This window comes from Phyllobates terribilis, unplaced genomic scaffold (assembly GCF_046119375.1).
Source record: "Phyllobates terribilis strain yellow unplaced genomic scaffold, ASM4611937v1 Scaffold_12__6_contigs__length_324123572, whole genome shotgun sequence".
In the NCBI taxonomy this organism is placed as follows: domain Eukaryota; kingdom Metazoa; phylum Chordata; class Amphibia; order Anura; family Dendrobatidae; genus Phyllobates; species Phyllobates terribilis.
The window spans coordinates 36,681,744-36,708,123 of record NW_027362772.1 but is presented as its reverse complement, the minus strand read 5'-3'; the positions used below and the strand labels follow the sequence as shown (position 1 = coordinate 36,708,123).

The 26,380-nt window shown below is 44.6% G+C and overlaps 1 protein-coding gene across 2 annotated transcripts in view; it reads left to right on the top strand.

Moving 5' to 3' along the window:
* Window positions 1-4,841: 4,841 nt before the first annotated feature.
* LOC141173007 (sialic acid-binding Ig-like lectin 8) overlaps window positions 4,842-26,380 on the top strand; it is a 47,605-nt gene continuing 26,066 nt past the window's right edge. For both annotated transcript variants that reach the window (XM_073657624.1, XM_073657623.1), the window contains exons 1-4: window positions 4,842-4,935; window positions 5,571-5,673; window positions 7,486-7,851; window positions 10,287-10,553. In XM_073657624.1, the coding sequence (XP_073513725.1) occupies window positions 5,604-5,673; window positions 7,486-7,851; window positions 10,287-10,553 (703 nt within the window). In that variant the 5' untranslated portion in view covers window positions 4,842-4,935; window positions 5,571-5,603. The remainder of the gene's footprint in view (window positions 4,936-5,570; window positions 5,674-7,485; window positions 7,852-10,286; window positions 10,554-26,380) is intronic.

Below are 26,380 nucleotides of genomic sequence, written 5' to 3'. Positions count from 1 at the left end.
TTCCCTATAATATCAGATCTGACCACTTGTGACATCAAATGTTACTGTTCCGAGAACTCGCTGTTGATTTTGTTTTCCGAAAAACGATAACATTTTTTTTTCAATTTAAATGTATCTTTTTTCAATCAGCAGAAATGTACTTAAGGAGTCCCCAGCAGCAAAGCAATGTCTTCTCTGTGACTACTCCCTTCCTCCATGTTTAAACATAACAAAAACTAAATCTATCTATCTATCTATCTACAGTCATGGCAGAAAGTGTTGGCCCCCTTTAAATTTTTCTAGAAAATGTAGTATTTCTCCCAGAAAATGATTACAATTCCACATCTTTTGTTGTACATGTTGTTATCATTTCTGTGTATTGGAATAAGACTAAAAAAAACAGAGAAAAAAAAAAGAAAATTGGAGATAATTTCACACAAAACCCCAAAAATGTTCCAGACAAAATTGTTGGCACCCTCAACTTGATATTTGGTTGCACACTCTTTGGAATAAATGTCTGCAATCAATTCCTTCCTATAACCATCAGCTTCATAAACCTCTCAGCTGGAATCTTGAACTCTTCTTACAAACTGCTCCAGGTCTCTCATATGTGAAGGCGTCTTCTCCCAACAGTAATTTTAAGATGTCTTCACATGTGATCAATGAGGTTTAGATCCAGACTCATTGCCGGCCACTTCAGAACTCTGTAGCACTTTGTTTCCATTCATTTCTGGGGGCTTCTTGAAGTATGTTTGGGGTCATTTTCCTGCTGGAAGACCCATGACCTAGGACTCAAACTCAGCTTTCTGACACTGGGAACTACATTGCCACCCAAAATCCTTTGGCAATCTTCAGATTGCCAAAGTCAAGACACCCAGTCAAGACACACAGTCAAGACACCCAGTGACAGAGGCAGCAAAACAACCCCAAAACATCTTTGAACTTCCACCATATTTAACTGTAGGTACTGTGTTCTTTTATTTGTGGGCCTCATTCTGTTTTTGGTAAAGAGTAGACTATGTGCTTCACCAAAACACTCCACCTTGGTCTTATCTGTCCACAAGACACTTTCTCAGAAGGATTTTGGCTTAATCACGTACATTTTGGCAAACTACAGACTAGCTTATTAATGTCTCTGTGTCAGCAGTGGGGTCCTTCTGAGTCTTCTGCCATAGTGTTTCATTTCATACAAATGTTGACAGATAGTTCATGCTGACACTGCTGCTCCCAGAGTCTGCAGGACAGCTTGAATTTCTTTGGGTCTTGATTGGGGCTGCTTATCCACCATCCGGACTATCCTGCCTTCCAACCTTTCATCAATTTTTCTCTGCCGTCTACGTCCAGGGAGATTAGCTATGGGTTGTAAACTTCTTGTTTATGTTGCGCACCGTTGACAAAGGAACATCAACATATCTGGAGATGGATTGTAATCTTGAGATTGTTGACATTTTTCACCAATTTTGGTTCTCAAGTCCTCAGACAGTTCTCATCTTCTCTTTCTGTTCTCCATGCTTAGTGTGGCACACACAGACACACAATGCAAAGACTGAGTCAACTTCTCTCCTTTTCATCTGGTTTCCGGTGTGATTTTCATGTTGTCCACAACTGTTACTTGCCACAGGTGAGTTTGAACGAGCATCACATGCTAGAAATAAAGTTGTTTGCCAACAATTTTGTAAAGGTGCCAACAATTTTATTCGGCTTATTTTTGGGGCATTGTGTGAAATAATGTCCAATTTGCCTTTTTTTCTCTGTTTTTTCCTGTGTTGTTCCAATATACACAAAGGAAATAAACCTGTATATAACAAAACGTGTGTAACTGCAATAATTTTCTGGGAGAAATACTTCATTTTCTGGAACAATTTCAAGGGTGCAAACCCTTTTAGCCATGACTGCATGCTGAATTTGTTTTTTCTTGGATTCTTTTCTTGGTATTTACAGCAAATTGATTCACTTTAAATAAAATTTTGGTGAAAAATTTGAAGGAGATGCCGAAATTTTATTTCAAAAGATTCAATGATCTCTAATGCCAACCGAAGTGAAAGGTCAGATGCAAACAGAACCATGGGAGGGAACGACAGAAAGACAATAGGAGCCACATACTTCACATCTTCACACGGAGTCAGTAATAAAAACTTCTTGCATCACACTTCAATCTTTCTTTAGCAACAAGAAGATATTTAGATACTTTCATATAATATCAGATCTGACCACTTGTTACATCAAATGTTACTGTTCCGAGAACTCGCAGTTGGTTTTGTTTTCCGAAAAATGATTACATTTTTTTATTGTTCGTTTATTTGAAAGTATCTTTTTTCATTTACATAAATCCATGAATTACAAAGGTAGACAATTAATGGAATAAATATCAGTGGTATATGATGTTCCAGATTTATAAAGTGGCGATGTCTCAGATACAGTACAGTATAAAATAAAGGGCGTAATTCATAAATGAATCAATAGACACAAGCTCATGCATGATTATAAGAGCTGATCTCCGATCCCTGCTGTTAACCATTTATATGCTGCTTTAAACCTCAGACAGCAGCGTTTAACTGAGCACTTTCTGGTACTTTCATGAAGCTGATCTTTATAGGAGGCAGCAATTTACACTATATACTGCAATGCAGCATTTTATAATAAATATGCAAGAAAAGTTACCAGAATAATGGACAGAAATAAGGACCATAGTCTAAAAACACAGCAAGGAACTCCCAATACAATTAGAACAAAATAGAGAACATGGAGTGAGTAAACCCTACATACAATGAAAAATAGTAGAGAGACTTATTTAGTAAAATGTTTGTATTTTATTAAGGATAATAAAAAATATATAGGTATCAAATACAAAAATATATACAGTATATAGACAATAGAAAACGGTCAGACGGTGAAGACACAAAATATGTGACAGCACGGCAGGCATGATGTTAACATGGGTATTAGGGTAGAACAATCATTACAAATGTGTGCAGTCATAATCTAAGTAATACGAAATAAACATCAGTGCAATGATGTGATACAGCAACCAGATGGCGCTCCTATATAATTGTATATGAAATCAAGTTAATAAATGAAAGCGAAAAGAAGTCAAGTATTAGGAAGGTATCATGCATGTGCCAACAGGATGTAACAATGGACTAATATGGAGAAAATCTATCTCTGGACGTTTTTGCCCAGTCTTCTTCTTATGGTACAGTCATGAACACTGACCTTAACTGAGGCAAGTGAGGCCTACAGTTATTTGGATGTTGTTGTAAGGTCTTTTGTGACCTCTTGGATGAGTGGTCGCTGCGCTGTTGGGGTAATTTTGGTTGGCCGGCCACTCCTGGGAAGGTTCCTCACTGTTCCATGTATTCGCCATTTGTAGATAATGGTTTTCACTGTGGTTTGCTAGAGTCCCAAAGCTTCAGAAATGGCTTTACAACCTTTTCCAGACTGATAGATCTCAATTATTTTGTTTCTCATTGGTTCCTTAATCTCTTTGGATCGCAGCATGATGTCTAGCTTTTGAGGATCTTTCCTTCTATTTCACTTTGTCAGACAGGTCCTATTTAAGTGATTTCTTGATTGAGAACAGGTGTGGCAGTAATCGGGCCTAAGGAAAGTGAACTCAGCTTCCCAAAGATGTGATAAACCACAGTTAATTTGTGTTTTAAGGGGGGACGATCCCTTTTTCACACAGGGCCCTGTAGGTTTGGATTTCATTTTCCCTTAATAATAAAGACCTTCATTTAAAAACTTAATTTTGTGTTTACTTGTGTTATCTTTGTCAAATAGTGTCTTTTTAAAATGTACATGTATGGTTTCTTGGTTTTATAACACAGCTGCTGTAATTATTCTGTATTGCAGGGGTTCATATAGATATTATAAGGGATTCACTTCTCATTCATATATTCACACAAACAGGCTCGGACTGGCCAATGGGGGAGCAGGTGAATCCCCCGGTGGGCCCCCCATGAAGGAGTAATGTACATATTCCACCAACATGAGCAGAGATTTCCCACTACATTTGATTCACTATGTACAGACAAAAGCAGCATCTCATCATTGATCCATCAAACTACCATCAATTCATCCATCACATTTTTTGAAAGAGGGTAATGCAATTTTTAGAGTTTGATGAAATTATGTCCAATTTGCCTTTTTTCTGTTTTTTTGTGTTGTTCCAATACACACAAAGGAAATAAACATGTGTATAACAAAATATGTGTAATTGCAAAAATTATATTGAAAAAATACTTCATTTTCTGGAACAATTTCAAGGGCACTTTCAGCCATGACTGTACATATATATTTGTCTTTGATACCTCTATATTTTTTTATTATCCTCAATAAAAATATACATTTTTTTACTGCATAGGTTTCTAGACTGTTTTTCATTGTATTTTGGGGTATTGTAATAAATAGTACAAGCGATCATATGATGGCAGGAGGTTCAAGACCCCAAAAATTAAAAAAAATAAAATAAATAAGTAAATTTAAAAAATTCATTACAAAAATGGAAAAATAAACATTTTTGATCTTGCCGCATTCGCAAAAGTCTAGTCTATCAAAATCTCAAATTATTTGGTAAAAAAAGCCCAAATTATGTTTTTTTAGTCACTATGCCTTACTAAAAAAATGCAAAAACATACAGGTATGTCAAAGGGATAGTAAAAAAGAGAGCGAGTAAAACGAAAATGGGCAAAAAGGGGTAAAAGAGATTCCTTGTTTAATAATACAAGAAATTACATAAAATGTAATAAATTTGGAAATATATAACTGAAGAGTTTTGCAATAAAAAAAAAAAATCTCCCTCTATTAGGGATATAGATATAAAGCATATAACGGATATAATTAAAGACACAATGCTCTACTCCAACTTACCACTAGAGGGCACTTGGCACTGTGCAGGATATTTACTGTGAGGTTCATTTTGGCTTTGAACTTTACACAATCTGGATCGGACTGTGGGTAAGTTCACTCTTCTTTCTTATTCTCTATAGATGAAGATTATTTTATCTTTATTAGCTTCCTATATAATATTATCGCTAACACTGATACAATGTGTCCTTATTATACAAGAGGGGTCTCCAACTTGGGGAACGCTAGCTGTTGCAAAACTATAACTCCTAACAGGAGACTGATAGTTTTGCAACAGGACCACAATTGTGCAGTATGCAAGTCACTAATCTCCTAATTAACAGAGGCAGAGCTGGAGATTGGATCTGTGGCCCCTACTTACGCGTACATCCTTCATCTGAATTTTTCAGAATATGTTTGTACTCATTTAAATGTTTTTAAAATATATTAAAAAAAATTGGAGAGTTTTTTTTATTTTAAGAAATGCTACTAAACATTAAAGTAAATAAATACTTGATCTAATTCACAGTGCTCTCCATGTAATACCAAATCTTACCTCTAGTGGTCACTGCACAAAAGATGCACAGCTTCTCTCGATCATCAGGTTGGCTTCAATTTAAACTTAATTTTTAAAAATCCTATCAGGTCAGCTTGGTAATAAAGTGTAGTGCCAAATATGTAGAAAAAAACACTAAGGAAGGAAACATCCTACATATTTACATGCCATCTGTTTTTTGCTTTCTCAGCTCTTGTAAAGGAAAACTCTTCCCAGTGTCAAGATGAGGCTGGAAAGCAGCGGCAAGAACAGACTGAAATTAGCAATCATCATTTTATCACAGCTCTGGATGTGTAAGTGAAACCAAATTTTTGTTTATGTAAAGAAATCTTAGATTAAAAAATGAAAAATTATACATTGTTGGATTTTTACGTTCGTGTATTTTTACGTAACTATTTTATAACCCTAGCCCTAAACCTAATCCTATCCCTAACCATATCCCTAAGCCCAATTCTATTTCTAACCCTAACCTTAGAAAAAGTATGTAAAAGTTTAAAGTTTATTAAAACTTTTGTGTTTTCGTTTATGAGAGATATTGTTTTTTGCTATTTATTTTTAACTTGAGACAGCTCTCCCAGCAGATATCTGTCTCTCGTCTGACGAAATTAAAAATGGAAGCATGGAAGAGCATAGTGCAGCCCTTGTTATCTCAGTTGCTGTCTGTGCAGAGAGCAGCAGCTGAGATGAGTTTACCATTGGCTGCTGCACTCTGCATGGGCAGCGACCGAGATGACAAAGCTTACGTCACTATACTGAAAGCTTTATCATCTCGAGCACTGCCTTTAGATTTATGTATCAAAATGTATCTATATTGTAATTAGGAAAAACATAAACATGGTTTCATGTGTTAAATCAATCTTTTGTCTTGTGTGGATTTGCATCACCCTCCGCTTAAATATTTACATCCGGCGGGCAGTTATTAAAATGGGCGTATATATGTGATTAGTTTCAGACTGATTCATTCAAATCTCCTAGCAGATTGAATTCTAGCAAAAATAAAAATTTGGTGTGAATTGAAAATGCACCTAAAAATAAATTTCTTACGCTCTGACGTCCTACAGACCCCAACAGAGGAGAGGGAAGAGGATTAGTATACCTAAAAAGAAATTTCTTACGCTCTGACGTCCTACAGGCCCCAACAGAGGAGAGGGAAAAGGATTAATACATCTAAAAAGAAATTTCTTACACTTTGATGTCCGACAGACCCCAGCAGAGGGGAGCGAAAAGGATTAATACATCTAAAAAGAAATTTCTTATGCTCTGACGTCCTACAGACCCCAACAGAGGAGAGGGAAGAGGATTAATACACCTAAAAAGAAATTTCTTATGCTCTGACGTCCTACAGACCCCAACAGAGGAGAGGGAAGAGGATTAATACACCTAAAAATAAATTTCTTATGTTCTGATGTCCTACAGACCCCAACAGTGGAGAGGGAAGAGGATTAATATACTTAAAAATAAATTTCTTACGCTCTGATGTCCTACAGACCCCAACAGAGGAGAGGGAAGAGGAGTAATATACCTACAAATAAATATCTTACGCTCTGATGTCCTACAGACCCCAACAGAGGAGAGGGAAGAGGAGTAATATACCTAAAAAGAAATATCTTACGCTCTGATGTCCTACAGACCCCAACAGAGGAGAGGGAAGAGGATTAATAATAAAAGCTTATATTCCCCTGTCCTGCTCTCCTTACCTGTCTTAACTCCCCTGCTACCCTTCCGGGCTCTGGTTGATCCCGCCGATGCTGGCTAGTCCTTACCTGACTCCGGTTAACATTGAATGGCACAACATGGTGCATGCACAACCAACTCTCCTTTCATTCCTCTTGTCAATGTTCTTGGTATTGCCAAAGATAATCAAGCGTTGCACATTGAATGGAGCATTGAGCACATGGACGACTCAATTCAACACCTGTTAGACATTATCTTGGTATGGAACCAGATTTTAATTGTATAAGTCTCCTATTATGATGATCAGTGGAAGTCCTAACAATGAGATTCACACCAAACTCTGATTATTCAGCTGATCAATGCCCATTTAAGCCACAACAAAAAATGAATTTGTATGTATGACTTTGTTGTTTTCCTTCCTCTTCCTACAGATTCCTGGTGTCAGACTACGCCGGACGGTTACTCCATCCAGGTGGAGCCAAGTGTCACTGTACAGGAGGGTTTGTGCGTAATAATTCCTTGTTCATTTACTGCGGAGTATATAAAAACCTTCAAAAATTCCATTGGATACTGGAAGAGTGACTTTGATACCAACATCGCCTCTAGCGACACATCCGTGTCTATAGTTAAAGAGAATTTCCATGTAGTAGGGAATCCGGATAATGGAGACTGCACCCTGAAAGTCACTGATGCCAGGAAACAAGACACGGGGACATATTTCTTCCGAATCGAAGGAAGTAAAGAGATGCCGATTAAGTATAACTATTTATCACACAAATTAACTCTTCTGGTGACAGGTGAGTCCACCTACGAGCTCAATGAACAACAGTCATTTTGTAATGATGTGATATATATTATATTATCATGTAAAGGTACACGTGGGCAGAACTGCAATATGATTGACAGCTCTGATCTCCAGTTTTTAAATACACGTTGGAACATGTGGATACAATGTTGTAATATTTACAAACAATATTTACACTAAGGAGTATCCCTGCATGGGCGGAACTGCAATATGATTGGCAGCTCTGATCTTTAGTTATTAAATACATGTTGGGACATGTTGATACAATGTTGTAATATTTACAAACAATATTTACACTGAGGAGTATCCCTGCGTAGGTGGAACTGCAATATGATTGACAGCTCTAATCTTTAGTTATTAAATACATGTTGGAACTTAGTGATACAATGTTTCAATATTTACAAACAATATTTCATCTAAGGAGTATCCCTGCGTGGGTGGAACTGCAATATGATTGACTGCTCTGATCTCCAGTTACAGTGCCTACAAGTAGTATTCAACCCCCTGCAGATTTAGCTGGTTTGATAAGATGCAAATAAGTTAGAGCCTTCAAACTGCCAACGAGAGTAGGTTTTATGAACAGAAGCATAAATCTTACAAACCAAAAAGTTATGTTGCTCAGTTGAATTTTATTAAATTTTAAACATAAAAGTGTGGGTCAATTATTATACAACCCCTATGTTTAATATTTTGTGGAATAACCCTTGTTTGCAATTACAGCTAATAATCGTCTTTTATAAGACCTGATCAGGCCGGCACAGGTCTGTGGAGTTATCTTGGCCCACTCCTCCATGCAGATCTTCTCCAAGTTATCTAGGTTCTTTGGGTGTCTCATGTGGACTTTATTCTTGAGCTCCTTCCACAAGTTTTCAATTGGGTTAAGGTCAGGAGACTGACTAGGCCACTCCAACACCTTGACTTTTTCCCTCTTGAACAAGGCCTTGGTTTTCTTGGCTGTGTGCTTTGGGTCGTTGACTTGTTGGAAGATGAAATTACGACCCATCTTAAGATCCTTGATGGAGGAGCGGAGGTTCATGGCCAAAATCTCCAGGTAGGCCGTGCTATCCTTCTTCCCATGGATGCGGACCAGATGGCCAGGCCACTTGGCTGAGAAACAGCCCCACAGCATGATGCTGCCACCACCATGCTTGACTGTAGGGATGGTATTCTTGGGATCGTATGCAGTGCCATCCAGTCTCCAAACGTCACGTGTGTGGTTGGCACCAAAGATCTCGATCTTGGTCTCATCAGACCATAGAACCTTGAACCAGTCTGTCTCAAAGTCCTCCAAGTGATCATGAGCAAACTGTAGACGAGCCTTGACATGACGCTTTGAAAGTAAAGGTACCATACAGGCTCGTCTGGAACGGAGACCATTGCGGTGGAGTACGTTACTTATGGTATTGACTGAAACCAATGTCCCCACTGCCATGAGATCTTCCCGGAGCTCCTTCCTTGTTGTCCTTGGGTTAGCCTTGACTCTTCGGACAAGCCTGGCCTCGGCACGGGAGGACACTTTCAAAGGCTGTCCAGGCCGTGGAAGGCTAACAGTAGTTCCATAAGCCTTCCACTTACGGATGATGCTCCCAACAGTGGAGACAGGTAGGCCCAACTCCTTGGAAAGGGTTTTGTACCCCTTGCCAGCCTTGTGACCCTCCACGATCTTGTCTCTGATGGCCTTGGAATGCTCCTTTGTCTTTCCCATGTTGACCATGTCTGAGTGCTGTTCACAAGTTTGGGGAGGGTCTTAAATAGTCAGAAAAGGCTGGCAAAAGAGAACTTTAATCCACACATGTGAAGCTCATTATTCTTGGTGCCTGAACTACTTCTTAATACTTTAGGGGGACCAAACAGAATTCTTGTGGTTTGAGGGGTTGAATAATAAATGACACTCTGAATTAACTTTTAACGTTTTTAAAAAAACAAAACAAAAAAAAAAAAAAAAAAATTTGCTGCAGTGCATTTCCCACTTCCAGGCTGATCTACAGTACAAATGTCACAATGCCAAGTTAATTCCGCATGTGTCAACCAGCTAAATCTGCAGGGGGTTGAATACTACTTGTAGGCACTGTATTAAACACATATTGAAACATGTTGATACAATGCTGTAATATTTACAAACAATATTTACTCTGAGTAGTTTCTCAGCGTGGGCGGAACTGCAATATGATTGACAGCTCTGATCTTAGCTCCTTTTCTGCCACAGTCCGGTGGAGTGAGATCATTTTACACAGTGTTCAATATAATTTTTTCACAAATTGCTTCTTTGGTCAGTTTGCACACACCACAATACCCAATATGAAAAAATCATAAATGTAGGAGATGTTCTTCCCCTGCTTTACAATGATGTCCTCCAGCGGAGAAGGAAATACAGACTACTCTATGGTAACAGCATATATCTAATGTTTTGTATTTTTTATGCCACAGATCTTACACAAAAACCGGAAATTTCAAACTTGGGTCATCTGAGAGTCGGCAAAGAGGTGACACTGACATGTTCTCCTCCGGGGAGCTGTGATGGGACAGATCAAACAATCACATGGTGGAAAGACAACCTGGATAGAACATGGGGGAAATCGTCCAGCGTAACCTTCACTCCATTACTGAGCGATCACAAGACGTCTATCACCTGTGCGGTGAACTATCCGGCCGTGAGGTCTTCAACTCAGAAGACGATGGTTCTGGATGTACAATGTAGGTATTATGTGAAGGGTTGTAGGCAGACATCCTGGACTAGGCTTGGCTTTCATTTTCTTGCCAGATGGCTCCTCAGGGGAAGCACAGTGATATTTATACACCAGAGGGTGAGTAATGGCCACCGACCCCTCGTACAGAACCATTTGCTATTGTGTCGTTGATCATCACACTGTTTATTCCAGGCTGTTTTGAGGTTATGAGTCAGGATTTTACCACTCACATTTTTACCAGATTGAAATGTCCTGCACAGATTTGACTCTGCTCCATGTTACTTTCAAGCCAAAGTTCAGTAGAGCCCTTTCCTTGGCATTCAGCCATTTCTCATTTCAATGATAACACTTTACAATATGAAGGAGGTTAAAAACCTTCAAATTACCCTGTAAACACAAACTACTTGTCAGTACATTACATTACTGATCCTGAGTTGCATCCTGTATTATACTCCAGAGCTGCACTCACTATTCTGCTGGTACAGTCACTGTGTACATACATTACATTACTGATCCTGAGTTACATCCTGTACTATACTCCAGAGCTGCACTCACTATTCTTCTGGTGCAGTCACTGTGTACATACATTACATTACTGATCCTGAGAAACATCCTGTATTATACTCCAGAGCTGCACTCACTATTCTGCTGGTACAGTCACTGTGTACGTACATTACATTACTGATACTGAGTTATATCCTGCATTATACTCCAGAGCTGCACTCACTATTCAGCTGGTGCAGTCACTGTGTACATACATTACATTACTTATCATGTACTCATCCAGAGTTACATCCTATATTATACTCCAGAGCTGCACTCACTATTCTGCTGGTACAGTCACTGTGTACATACATTACATTACTGATCCTGAGTTACATCCTGTATTATACTCCAGAGCTGCACTCGCCATTCTGCTGGTGCAGTCACTGTGTACATATATTACATTACTGATCCTGAGTTACATCCTGCATTATACTCCAGAGCTGCACTCACTATTCCGCTGGTGCAGTCACTGTGTACATACATTACATTACTGATCCTGAGTTACATCCTGTATTATACTCCAGAGCTGCACTCACTATTCTGCTGGAGGAGTCACTGTGTACATACATTACAATATTGATCCTGAGTTACATCCTGTATTATACTCCAGAGCTGCACTCACTATTCTGCTGGTACAGTCACTGTGTACATACATTACATTACTGATCCTGAGTTGCATCCTGTATTATACTCCAGAGCTGCACTCACTATTCTGCTGGTACAGTCACTGTGTACATACATTACATTACTGATCCTGAGTTACATCCTGTATTATACTCCAGAGCTGCACTCACTATTCTGCAGGTGGAGTCACTGTGTACATACATTACATTACTGATCCTGAGTTGCATCCTGTATTATACTCCAGAGCTGCACTCACTATTCTGCTGGTACAGTCACTGTGTACATACATTACATTACTGATCCTGAGTTACATCCTGTATTATACTCCAGAGCTGCACTCACTATTCTGCTGGTACAGTCACTGTGTACATACATTACATTACTGATCCTGAGTTACATCCTGCATTATACTCCAGAGCTGCACTCACTATTCTGCTGGAGGAGTCACTGTGTACATACATTACAATACTGATCCTGAGTTACATCCTGTATTATACTCCAGAGCTGCACTCACTATTCTGCTGGTACAGTCACTGTGTACATACATTACATTACTGATCCTGAGTTACATCCTGTATTATACTCCAGAGCTGCACTCACTATTCTGCCGGTGGAGTCACTGTGTACATACATTACATTACTGATCCTGAGTTGCATCCTGTATTATACTCCAGAGCTGCACTCACTATTCTGCTGGTACAGTCACTGTGTACATACATTACATTACTGATCCTGAGTTACATCCTGTATTATACTACAGAGCTGCACTCACTATTCTGCAGGTGGAGTCACTGTGTACATACATTACATTACTGATCCTGAGTTGCATCCTGTATTATACTCCAGAGCTGCACTCACTATTCTGCTGGTACAGTCACTGTGTACATACATTACATTACTGATCCTGAGTTACATCCTGTATTATACTCCAGAGCTGCACTCACTATTCTGCTGGTACAGTCACTGTGTACATACATTACATTACTTATCCTGTACTGATCCTGAGTTACATCCTGTATTATACTCCAGAGCTGCACTCACTATTCTGCTGGTACAGTCACTGTGTACATACATTACATTACTGATCCTGAGTTACATCATGTATTATACTCCAGAGCTGCACTCACTATTCTGCTGGTGCAGTCACTGTGTACATACATTACATTACTTATCCTGTTCTGATCCTGAGTTACATCCTGTATTATACTCCAGAGCTGCACTCACTATTCTGCTGGTGCAGTCACTGTGTACATACATTACATTACTGATCCTGAGTTACATCCTGTATTATACCCCAGAGCTGCACTCACTATTCTGCTGGTGCAGTCACTGTGTACATACATTACATTACTGATCCTGAGTTACATCCTGTATTATACTCCAGAGCTGCACTCACTATTCTGCTGGTGCAGTCACTGTGTACATACATTATATTACTGATCCTGAGTTACATCCTGTATTATACTCCAGAGCTGCACTCACTATTCTGATGGTGCAGTCACTGTGTACATACATTACTGATCCTGTACTGATCCTGAGTTACATCCTGTATTATACTCCAGAGCTGCACTCACTATTCTGCTGGTGCAGTCACTGTGTACATACATTACATTACTGATCCTGTACTGATCCTGAGTTATATCCTGTATTATACTCCAGAGCTGCACTCACTATTCTGCTGGTGCAGTCACTGTGTACATACATTACATTACTGATCCTGAGTTACATCCTGTATTATACTCCAGAGCTGCACTCACTATTCTGCTGGTGCAGTCACTGTGTACATACATTACTGATCCTGTACTGATCCTGAGTTACATCCTGCATTATACTCCAGAGCTGCACTCACTATTCTGCTGGTGCAGTCACTGTGTACATACATTACATTACTGATCTTGTACTGATCCTAAGTTGCATCCTGTATTATACTCCAGAGCTGCACTCACTATTCTGCTGATGCAGTCACTGTGTACATACATTACATTACTGATCCTGTACTGATCCTGAGTTACATCCTATATTATACTCCAGAGCTGCACTCACTATTCTGCTGATGCAGTCACTGTGTACATACATTACATTACTGATCCTGAGTTACATCCTGCATTATACTCCAGAGCTGCACTCACTATTCTGCTGGTGCAGTCACTGTGTACATACATTACATTACTTATCCTGTACTGATCCTGAGTTACATCCTGTATTATACTCCAGAGCTGCACTCACTATTCTACTGGTGCAGTCAGTGTGTACATACATTACATTACTGATCCTGAGTTACATCCTGTATTATACTCCAGAGCTGCACTCACTATTCTGCTGGTGCAGTCACTGTGTACATACATTACATTACTGATCCTGAGTTACATCTTGTATTTTACCCCAGAGCTGCACTCACTATTCTGCTGGTGCAGTCACTGTGTACATACATTACTGATCCTGAGTTACATCCTGTATTATACTCCAGAGCTGCACTCACTATTCTGCTGGTGGAGTCACTGTGTACATACATTACATTACTGATCCTGAGTTACATCTTGTATTTTACCCCAGAGCTGCACTCACTATTCTGCTGGTGCAGTCACTGTGTACATACATTACTGATCCTGAGTTACATCCTGTATTATACTCCAGAGCTGCACTCACTATTCTGTTGGTGGAGTCACTGTGTACATACATTACATTACTGATCCTGAGTTACATTCTGTAGATCTTTTATTATAAAAATGAAAAACATAACAATAATAATAACAGAAACATAACAAAATTAATAACCAGAAAATAAACAATGTACTGAACTGGTCCAGCCGCTCTCTCTCCCCTCACACACACATTATACATATATACAGAATAAATATCAACTTACACTACAGACTTCTGGTCCGGTTACCAAAGAAAATATTAACCACAAACAATATATAAAATAAACATAAACAAAATAAACAATAGCTGATAAATATATACAAACTTTTTTTATTTTTTTAATTAATATAAAATAAATACTAACTATACAAATATATACAATACTAAACAAAACCCCCCACACTCGAGCCCACCAGTCCCTCCCCGGCACTGACCTGAGAGCTGGTTCTGCGCCTCATGCCTCAGTCCATGTCCAATGTCCATAGGCCAGATCAGGCAGTGCCAGTTTTTCACCCAAATACCCAGTGTCCCACAAGATGAACCCACCTCCCCCCTTTTCCCACCACCCAACCTAACACCTACACCCAAACCCATATATACAATATATACTGAAACAAACAATGCAATAACAAACAATACAATAACCACAACTGACAAAGCCCAAGTTCGGCGCCTGCAGCCCTACATCACTGTCTAATGATCAAAAATAAAAATCTATGGTGTCAGCAGCAGCCCACCACCAGGAGAGGAGATGACCAGACTAGGGCACACTAAAAGAAAAGCCCCTCCAGAGGAAAGCGGCCCTCCGTTTACCCAGTCTCTCATACTCCAGAGAACGCACCTTCACCAGGTCACTGAGTATGGTCCTAAACACATCGTCCACTGGGAGGATTTTCCGCTGCGTCGATACTAAGCAGCGTGCGTTCCACGTGTGATACCTAACCACTGCGCTAACTAGAAATAAGGTGCAGCGGTCCCGACCACCCAGGTCTCCGAATGCTCCATAGGCCCATTCCGCATAAGAGAGACCGGCCAGCCAATGGAGGCGCCCACCCTGTTGTACACCTCTGTGTTAAAGGGACAATGAAGCAGGAAGTGGTCCATGCTTTCAAGCATGGTACCACAATGCTCCCAAGGACAGTTCCTGTCCTCAGACCTCCTACCCTTCAGACTGTCCCTCACACACAGTTTTCCATGGAAGCAGGGCCAAGCCAAGTCCCAAAACTTCGAGGGGATCCTGATAGAATTCAAAAGATGCACACCCACCCCAAGATCCCGACTTGGGCAATCCCTGAGCGCCAGAGGCCTCTGAAAATGGGTCGACAGAACCCTTTTGTCAAGGAGTTTCCTTGGCAGAGTCCTGACCTCCCACATTCCCAGACCCCACCGGCGAATTACCTTCAGAACCAGGGTAGCGTAAGCCGGGAGATGTCCATGCGGTGTGCGTAGATCCTTCACTTGCCCTCCTGTCTCCCATTCCTGGAAGAAAGGCTGAAACCATCCCTTACAGGAGAATACCCACGAAGAAGCCCTCTCTTTCCAGAGGTTTGCAATATTGATCTTAATGAAGGTATTCACAAGGAATACCACAGGGTTGACCATACCCAACCCTCCTAGTCTCCTCATACAGTAAGTAACCTCCCTCTTGACCAGGTTCAGTCTATTCCCCCCATAACAGTTGGAAGAACAAACTGTAGACCCGAGTCCAGAGAGGCTCCGGCAAGATGCACACACTGCCCAGATAGATCAGCAAAGGGAGCAGGTAAGTTTTGATCAGGTTTACCCTTTCCCTTAGGGTCAAAGACCAACCCTTCCATTGGTTCACCTTCTGAGTGGCGATCTCTAGCCTGCTGTCCCAATTTTGTTTGGGGTAATCCCCCTGGCCAAATTCGATGCCAAGAATTTTTGCAGAGACTTTGGGTGCTGGAAGGGTGTCCGGGAGATCAAAACCAGGATCTACTCCTCCCAACCAGAGACTCTCACACTTATCCCGGTTGATCTTAGTCCTGGATGCCTCCGAATAGCGATTTACCTCTGACATCAGCCATTCTGCCTCCCCATCAGAGGAAACAAAAACGGTGACGTCATCGGCATACGCCACCACTCTCAGAGTGGCTTCCGGTGCTGCCCAGTTCATCCCGATCCCAGCCAACGGTCCACGCTCCACCCTCCTAAGAAGTGGGTCAATCGCAAACATGTACAGCAGCGGGCTCAAGGGACAACCCTGGCAAACACCACACCCAACCTCAAAAGAGCTGCCAATCGAACCATTCACAAGCGGGAAACTCTCTGCTCCTGCTTACAAGGTCTTAAGCCAATCGACAAACCCCCCCGGCAGGCCATACCTCAGAAGAACAGACCAGAGGTACTCATGATTAACCCGATCAAACGCTTTTGCCTGGTCCAATGACAGCATGTACCCCTTCCAGTGACCAGCCCTACCCTGCTCCACTGCCTCTCGGACACAGAGTACAGCACTAATCATACTGCGGCCCGGAACAGAGCAATGCTGGGCTCCCGAAAGGAGTCGGGGCACAAATTTCACCAGCCGATTAAACAGCACCTTTGACAAAACCTTCCTGTCTGCATTGAGAAGCGCTATGGGATGCCAATTCTCAATGCAAGATGGGTCCTTACCCTTTGACAAGATGATCAGGGCAGACCTCCTCATTGACTTTGGCAGAGTGCCCGAGAAAAGACACTCATTGAATACCTCAGTCAAGAGGGGAACCAAGGCGTCCATAAAGGTCTTATAGAATTCAGATGTTAAGCCATCTGGACTGGGAGATTTCTTCAGGGCAAGCCCTTCAATCGCCAACTTAACTTCCTCTTCCCTGATCATCTCTGTCAAAATGCCAAGAGAGGGGTCTACCCCTGGTTCGGGGACGGCTTCAGCCAGAAAAGCCGACATCTCATCCCAATCCAGATCCCTCTTCCCCAAGAGGTGCGAGTAGAAGGATCTGACGACCTCAAGGATCCCTGATCTGGATCTTTTCAGGGAACCCGCAGTGTCAACCAGTCCTGTAACAACTTTACTATTCACTGACATCTTGCAGTTTCTGTAAGGGTCGGGCGAGCGGTACTTCCCGTAATCCCTCTCAAAAAACAAAGATGCGTGTCTATCATACTGACACCTCATTAGCAAAGATTTCACTCTGGAGTTCTCCTCGCGGCTACCTCCAGTTGAGACAAGATGCTCGAGTTTCCTCCTCAGGCCCTGATACAGGCGATACCTGTCCTGGCTCCTGAGGCTCGAGAGCTGGCGGAAGAATCTCGCCACCATTTTCTTGAACATCTCCCACCACTCTGACTTACTACTACAAAGATCCAGTAAGGGTACCTGGCTCTGAAGAAAATCCTCAAAGGACTGTCTTATCTCCGCTTCTTCCAAGAGAGACGAATTGAGCTTCCAAAAGCCTCTTCCCATCCGGGGGGTCTCTGTAACATTCAGGGAAAACAAAATCATACAGTGATCGGAGAACTCCACCTCAACAACAGATACTGCTGAAGAGACGGCTTCCTCCTTTAAATAAAACCTGTCTATCCTGGACCTACAGTTACCTCTATGATAGGTGAACCCCTCGTGGCCTGGGGTGTGCCGGATGTGGACATCCACCAGGCGAGCCTCACTAGCTATACTATTAAGGGCGACGCTACCATAAGTCAGTTTGTCTCTGGAACCTCCTCTTTCCCGGGGTCTCATGACAGTGTTAAAGTTCCGTCCAAAGACGACCTGCCGACTCATAAAAAGGTAGGGCTTGATCCTCATAAAGAGACACTTCCAGTCCCACTTAGATTGGGGACCATAGATGTTAATGAGCCGGAGCTCTTGTCCCTTCATGAGGACATCTAATATCAGGCACCTCCCCATTTCTAACTCAATAACCCGTCGGCATTCTACCGGTGTGGAAAAAAGGACCGCCACTCCGCTATACGGATCGGCCGCAAGAGACCAATAGGAGGGCCCGAGTCTCCACTCCCTCTTAGCTATAAACACCTCTGCCATATTTGGCAGACTGGTCTCTTGCAAAAAGAAAATGTCAGCTTCAACCCGGCTGAGAAAATCAAAGGTCGCAAATCTAGCCATATTTGTCTTAATGCTGGCGACATTAATGGACGCCAGCGTCAACGGAGTGGGTACCGCCATCATTGGTGATTGAGTTAGATGGCTTTCTTCTTCCCACTCCCCTTACCCTCTGCCTCAGAGGAGGAATCCTTCCCGCTCTTTAATGATACAGAGGTGTCCATTCCCACATTTTTCCTTCTTTTCTCGTCCTCGTCTCCGGACTCTGGGCCAGTCCCTCCCCCCAAGGACCTTGCATCCCCAGGAGAAGGAGACTCGGCGCCCCCTGTAAGCTCCGCTGCAGCCGGAACCTCACCCTCGGCCTCCTCCTCAGAGGAAGAGATGTTATCAAGGGCTTGGAACCAGTTAGAAAGACTAACCAGAGGGGAGTCAGTTTAACCTTCCTTAGGTACCTTGGTCAGAGCGGGAGAAGATGTTTTATCTCCCTTCTTTTCCTTCTTTTTGGTGCCGAGCTTACGCTTGTTCTCTGGCCACCGCTTTTTATCCTCATCCATACTTTCATAATGGGAGGATTCTAAGGCAGAGGCGGTTTCTTACCTGTGGATCCTCCTGACCTCCTCATCCAACTCATCATCCCTCGGGGCCTCAGCAGCAACACTGGCATCCAGGACAGGGGCCGCCCCAGTAGCCCGGGGCTCGCCCCGCTCCCTCTCCTGTCTGCGCTTGTCTAGACGCCTCAGCTGGGCAGGCGTCTTTTTATTGCTTTTCTTCCCTGGCCCCTCTGCTCCCCCACCCCTGCTAGTCCCCTCCCCAGCAGAATAGGCCGCACGGCTTTCTCCCACCGGGGTCTCGACTGCATTAGCGAAGGAGCGAGGACAACGACTGATTGGGTGACCTAACTCACCACACAGGTGGCACCTAATCTCCACACAAGAGGCAGCAAGATGGCCGACACCCCCACACAACGCACATTTCTGCACAGTGCAGTTTGCACTGAAGTGTGTGGGGTCGTCGCACCTGTGACAGAGCTTCGGTTGCCCCTGGTAGAAGACCAGGATACAATCCCTACCCAGGAAGGCAGATAATGGAATGTGGGCAACTGTACCACCTGAATGTTTAAGTATTACCATAAACGTCCAGGCCCCTGACCAGATACCAAACTCGTCGCGGTTTTTCTTTGGCATCTCCACCACCTCTCCATACCGACCAAGCCACATCATGATGTCATAACAAGAAAGCGACTCGCTACGAGTCATCACGGTCACTTTCTTGATCTGGTTTTGGCGAGACACTGCCTGAACGGCAAAGTCTCGCCAGCCGGGCTCATTTTTTGCCAACTCATAATTCGTCCAGAAGAGCTCAAGCCCCTCCGGCCGAACAAAGCTGACATCAAACTCGGGCGTGGAATAGGGATGTATCAAGGCGTAGATGTCAATCGCCTTGAAGCCCATCCTCAGCAGGAGCTCCACAACTTTAGACCTTGGAGGACATACATCACTGCCCCTCCACCGAAGACGGACCACATTCCTACGCACACTGCCTAGCCCGGCTGTTGGGAGGGACCACACTGTATCCCCCCCTTTTTGCTCTCGGAAGGCCCCGAGGCCATGCCTCTCTATCCAGAAGGATAGATCAACCTCTCGACCCTCTACCATTAGTGATCTCTCTCCCTTCTTTAGAGCCTCCAGAAGGCGCCGTTGCAACATGCCGTCTCCAAAGCCCGGAGACGAGGAGGATGCCCTATTTGCCCCAGAGGTGACACTGGCATAACTCTGGACAGGCGTTGCCACCCCTGGGGGGGCAACTGGACAAGTGACTACATCAGCCCCAACAGCATCACTATTACCCACCTCCATCTCACCCTCCACCAAATCAGCAACCACTACACTAGACAATGAATTGGCCTCATTCACACCCACCACCACATTCATTCCTGCTGGACCAGTGACAATGGTGGATGACATTTTGACCTCTGCATCAGGCACAAGGGGCTCAGTCACCTCCATAGAACTGGAGGCGACCTCACCCCCGGTCTTATGTGTGCCCTCCACATCATCAGTCGGTAATTTCCGCTGTTTTGCATTTGTAGAGATGCGCCGCTGATCTTTATCTGCTGTGAGTCGCCACTGATCTTTAGCATCAGGATCTTCCTGACCAGCGGCGCCAACACAGAATAGCACTTTGGTGGGAGGACCGGAACGCTCAGCCCCGACAGCCCCCCTCACACTGCCCCCGCTTCTCTACTAAGTGATCAGCGGCAACAGCATTCAGAGGCGCTGAGGCTACCGGAGCTGCCCCCAACACCGGGTCGCTCCCCCCTCCAACTGAGGAGCGCACCACAGCATTGTGGCCTGACAGAACACCCGCCGCCGGGCCGCCCTCACTGTCCAGCCTCTCGGCTGATGCACCTCCTGCTGCGTCCCCGCTACTACAAGCAGAGACGGAGCTCTACGCCTCACTACCGCGCTGTGCAATCTCCCCGCGCCTTTGCACTGGATCCACAGCAGAATCCCGGGCTGGGCTGGGCAACGGGGTTTATACAGCGAGCTGAGTCTGCCGCCGACTCAGGGGGTACAGGGAGGGGGGCATAGACATAGCTTAACGCTTCCTGCAGCTTTGGCTTGGTCTTCTTAGCCTTTTTGTGGCCCCCAGGTGCCTCTTCTGGTAGATCGTCACAAAGATGGAAGTTTTGGAGGCACACTGGGGACTCCAGGAGCTTTATCTCTGCCATTAGCGCCCCTCCCTGGCCGCTGCTGTCACTGTCCTCCCCAGAGCCGGCAGAACTGCGACCGGATGCCATTGTCGCCTGTCCTGCAGGGAGCTCGCTGCACGTGGCCTGCGGGTGACTTTGCAGGCTGCCAGGTGGGGCTTCCTGCTGGTCATCATCACTCTCATCATCCACCAGGCTCTCAGGCTGCAGTCCCATCTGCCTCTGCTCTCTGTTATCAGCCATTTCTCTGAAGCGGTCTTCATTTATCAGTTTTTCCTTGAATGGACCACTCTCCTCTCTGATGACAGCTTTCCTTAGTTCCAGCACATTAATCTCACTGGTGAGTCTTTTTACCTCCGCTTGGAGTTTTGCCTTCCTCTGTTTGGAGGCACCTGCAGCTTTAGCACTTGTGCAGCGCAGCTCCTCCCAAAGTCTCATGACCAGCTTACTCACATCTTCATACTCACGGAGGTGGATCATGACCCGGGAGGCATAGGTGGACACAGACTCCCGGGGTCCCTGCAGCCCACAACCCCCTCAGGGAGGCCGGCTTCACCTCCGTGAGCACTCAGCTTTCCTTCGGAAGCAGCGCCATCATGCACGCCGCTGTCAGGCTTTTCCTCCATGCTGGAAGCCTTGCGGGTTCTGGGAGTCTCCACAGTCCCGGGGGGAGTAGGTGCCACATTGCTGCGACTCCTGGTGGAGCATCTCACCCCCGAGTCCTCCTATGTGCAGGCCGGTTGCTGGTTTCTCCTGCCCCCCGCCGGCCTGGTTCGGGAAGCAGAAGCCTGGGACTTGGCTCCATCACTCATCCCAGAAACCCACTCCCTCCCTGGGTAGGAGAGAGAGCAGGTCCCCAGGTGGAGAGGTGTTGGTTCTCAGAGAGATCAGGAGCTCACAGCAGGATCTGCAGCCACCAAGCCCGTAATCAGCACACTGAGCAGCAGCTGATCAGAGCTGCAATCACTATTCTGCTGGTGCAGTCACTGTGTACATACATTACATTACTGATCCTGTACTGATCCTGAGTAGTGTTGAGCCACCCCTGTAGTGTTCGAGTTCGGTTCGGTTCGTCGAACACCCGTGTGTTCGCCGAACTGTTCGTCGAACTGTTCGTCGAACACCTTCGAACACCGTTAAAACCAATGGCAGGCAAACAAAAACACATAGAAACACATTGAAAACACCTTCAAAGGTGTCCAAAAGCTGACAAACTGCTCAGAAGACACAACTAACACATGGAAAAGTGACAAGTACATATAGTCATGCGAAATGAAAAGAGGTGGAGGAGTAAAAGGAGGGGGAGACACAGATATAGGCATGTCATGCCCTTCTAAAATCCAAAAAGTGAGAAGCCGACACGTTCAGTCCGTTCCTGCCCGTGCCACCTCCGTGTCGCCGGGTTTGTGCCAGAGCCGCGGTGAACCCTGACGGCCAGCCCCCCTCTCCCAATACTGGTGCCTGTCCGCTGGTGGGTCGAGCGAGCCCCCTGTGGTGGAGGCAGCTCTAAGCTTTTTAATTTAAATTGTCTCTCTAATTTGAATGAATACACTTTAAATCCATTTACAAGGATCTATTGGAGGGCAAGTCTCATGCCAGCAGCCGCGTAATTCCAGCTCCAGTAGCGTCCACTAAAGCTGCTGCAGTTAAAAAGCTTTTATAAGGATCGAGCTCGGCTGTCCACCGCAAGGCATCCTACTGCCAGTCCCAGCCCCTATGCCTTGGGGTGCCTCCTGATGCTCTTCACTGAGTATCCCGTGGTCCCGAAGCATTTCCTTTGAAAAAATGAAGTGTCCAAACTACAGGTGGTGTAGCTTGCTTAACAGCCAGGATAATCCGCTGACTAGCAGACACTGCTACTAGGCACAAAGTATTTCCTGGGCTAGATGCAGTTAAAAATTTGTAATTAGATACTCTCGTTGGATGCTGAGAAAGCATTCCATAGAGTCTCCTGGCACGCCATATATGATTCTCTTAAAAAGCTTGGGGTAGGGGTCTAGGGGACCCTTTTATAGCCAAAATCACGGCCCTGTATCACAATACGTCACCTAGGCTGAAGATAAATGGAACTGTAGCACCCTGAGGGCTCGGTTGCTACAGAGGTATTGCACCTCACCCAGAGGTGTGATATCTCACTCTCAGGTAAGGATGGAGTGTGGATCAGGACCCGACACCTGCATGCATTACACCACATTGCCGTGGGGCAGGGCGACCAATATGCCTCTGAGATGGGCACGACAGTCCCTGTCCCTGGCTGGAGTGGGGGGAGGGAACACTGAGGAAGGGGAACCCTGTAGTGCAGGAGCAGGGAGGAAGCAGTTCCTGGGTGCATTGAGAAGGGAGTATAAAAGGTGGGCACCATCTTAGTTCAGTGCAGAGAAGTCTGAGCAGAAGTGGCAGGGAGCAGGGGCTCTGCATGAGCTCTGCTCCGGAGACGGGCCTAGTAACAGAGGCCCAGGCCTGGAAGAGGGAGAAGGAAGGAAGAGGAGCGGAGAAGGCTCCAGGAACGATGAATGAAGAGATCCCAGGGGTGCGGACGGGCGAGTCGCCACCGCACGCCCGAATCCACCTGCGTGGAGGGGTCAGGCCAAAGGGGGAGACCGGTCCACGAAACTAGTGGAGGCAGGAAACGACTCTCAGCTAGAAACCGGAGGCTGTGACATTTTATGTAGCGCAGCCCCTCGCTACACCCGCTAGGAAGGCACCACATAGGGTCAGGGAAACTGGCGCCAAGTTTACCAAGAGGAGGCCCGAGGCAGCCGGACAGAAGGGTTGGTAAGAAAGGCCAGACAAAGGACACACAAAGGGGGTCCTGTGAAGTGCTCCAAAGTTATCTGGGAGTTGTCTGAGCCCCTCACCTGGTGAGCACAGTACGACGTGGGCAGCCGTTACCTGCAGACGTGGTCTGGATAATAAGAACTGTGAGTAAAGGCCCTGGACTGCATCACTGACTCCGTGTCGTTACTGCTGCTGCCCTGCACCATCACCCCCATCCTCCGCATACACTGCCCTGAGGCTATACTCCTCCCGTGGGGAGTTATGCTACGCTCTGCTGCACCCACAACACAAGCCTCAGCGGTCTGCCCTGCAGCGGCGGTTCACTCTGACCGCAATCCACGGGTGGGTAAGTCGGACATTTAAACATCAAAAACACATAAATAGTTCCGCCACTGGTTTGACCACCCTGAGCCACGGAACCGGGTCGCCGCCACGAAGACTACAACCACCAGCATCCACCAAAAAGGGTCCGGCTCCGGGTGTCCCAAGGCCCAGGGGGTGCATCAGAACATTTTCATCACCTTTGACAATCACCAATGGGACAAGGCAGGGATGTCCTCTGTCCCCTCTCTTATACATCCTAGTGACGGAGCACCTGCTCTCATCAATTCGCCATAACGCCAATATTAGGTGGATTGAGGTGGGAGGCACCGAGTACAAGTGCTCTCTATTTGCTGATGATGTCCTAGTATATATCACTCAATCACATATATCCATCCATGCTGTTATGGCTGAAATAGATCACTTTGTTACATGGTCAAATTTTAAAATCAATGCAGCGAAGTCTGAGGCCCTCGATGTCTCCCTCCCCAAATCCATATAGGATTACATCCAGTCCAACTTTCTCTTTGCCTGGCCCTCACAGGGTATCAAATACTTAGGAATTCCTATTCATAGAGACCTCTCCCATCTTTGTTATCTTAATTTTGGGCCCTTTATTGAACAACTCCATACAGACCACGGTTGGCAAGTTAGAACTGTAAGATTCACTACGTGAACCACTGGTGTTTTGTGGAAAAGCACATGTACACTGTGTTCCAAATTATTATGCTAAAAGTGTTTAGGAGTGATAAGGGAAGAATTTGTTTGTTTGTCAGTTAAACTCATTGATGGTGATGTGTGTCAGGGCTCTTTATATCACTGTAAGCAATTGCAGACACCTGTGCTAATTAGTTTGGCAGGTGTGTCCAATGAAAGGCAAGACTACTTAAGAAGGCTGTCTCACATTATTAAGCAGCCTACATTTTCTGCCAAAATGGGAAAGAAAAAGGATGTGTCGGCTGCTGAGAAGCAACAAATTGTGGAGTGTTTAGGTCAAGGCATGACTACAATCAACATTGTGCGATGATCAGGATGAAGTGTCTTGGCAATCAAGAAGTATGTAGCTGATTCACAGTACACACGTGTGCATGCTGATAAGGGCAAATTGAGGACTCTTTCCTATAGGCAATTACGTCAGGTTAAAAGAGCAGCGGCAAAAAAGCCTTGTCATAGCAGCAGACAAGTTTTTGAAGCTGCTGGTGCCTCCAACGTCCCCCGAACAACAAGATGCAGGGTCCTTCAGAGGTTTGCAGCTGTGCATACGCCATTCTGTCGACCTCCTCTATCCACTTCACACAAGCAGAAACGGCTCCAGTGGGCCAAACATTACATGAAGACTGATTTCAAAACTGTTTTGTTCACGGATGAGTGCCGTGCAGCGCTCGATGGTCCAGATGGATGGAGTGGAGGATGGCTGGTTGATGGACGCCCCACACAAACACGGCTACAGCGCCAACAAGGAGGAGGTGGAGTAATGTTTTGGGCTGGAATCATGGGGAGAGAGATTGTCGGCCCTTTAGGATCCCTGAAGGCGCTAAAGATGAACTCCATAATGTATGTGGATTTTCTCAAACAGCACTTCCTGCCATGGTTCAAGAAGAAGAACCGTGTATTTCACAGCAAGATCATTTTTTTGCATGATAATGCACCATCTCATGCTGCACATAAAACATCTGCATCTCTGGCTGATATGGGCATAAAAGGGGACAAACTTATGGTGTGACCCCCATGCTCCCCTGACCTCTACCCCATTCAGAACCTCTGGAGCATCATCAAAAGGAGTGTCTATGATGGCGGGAGGCAGTTCACATCTAAGCAACAGCTCTGGGAGGGTATTCTGTCCTCATGCAAAACAATTGAAGCAGAAACCATCCAAAACCTGACAAATTCAATGGACGAGAGAGTTCAGAAGCTCCTTTCGAACAAGGGGTCCGATGTGAAAATGTAACATCACCTAGAATAAAGTTTTGAGTTGAAAACTGTTTGATTTCAGTTTCTAATAACCTGCTAATGCTTATAATTTCAAAAATGACCATTTTTTTGGTCTTTATTAAAATGAAAAGGTTGATCGAAAAGTTTGGGGGATCTAAGAGTGTGGCAACCCAGTAGTCATGATTACTTCGAATTCTGACAATATGAGGGTTATGTTGCAGGTAGTGCAGCAAGAAGGCACTTATGTGTCTTGCGC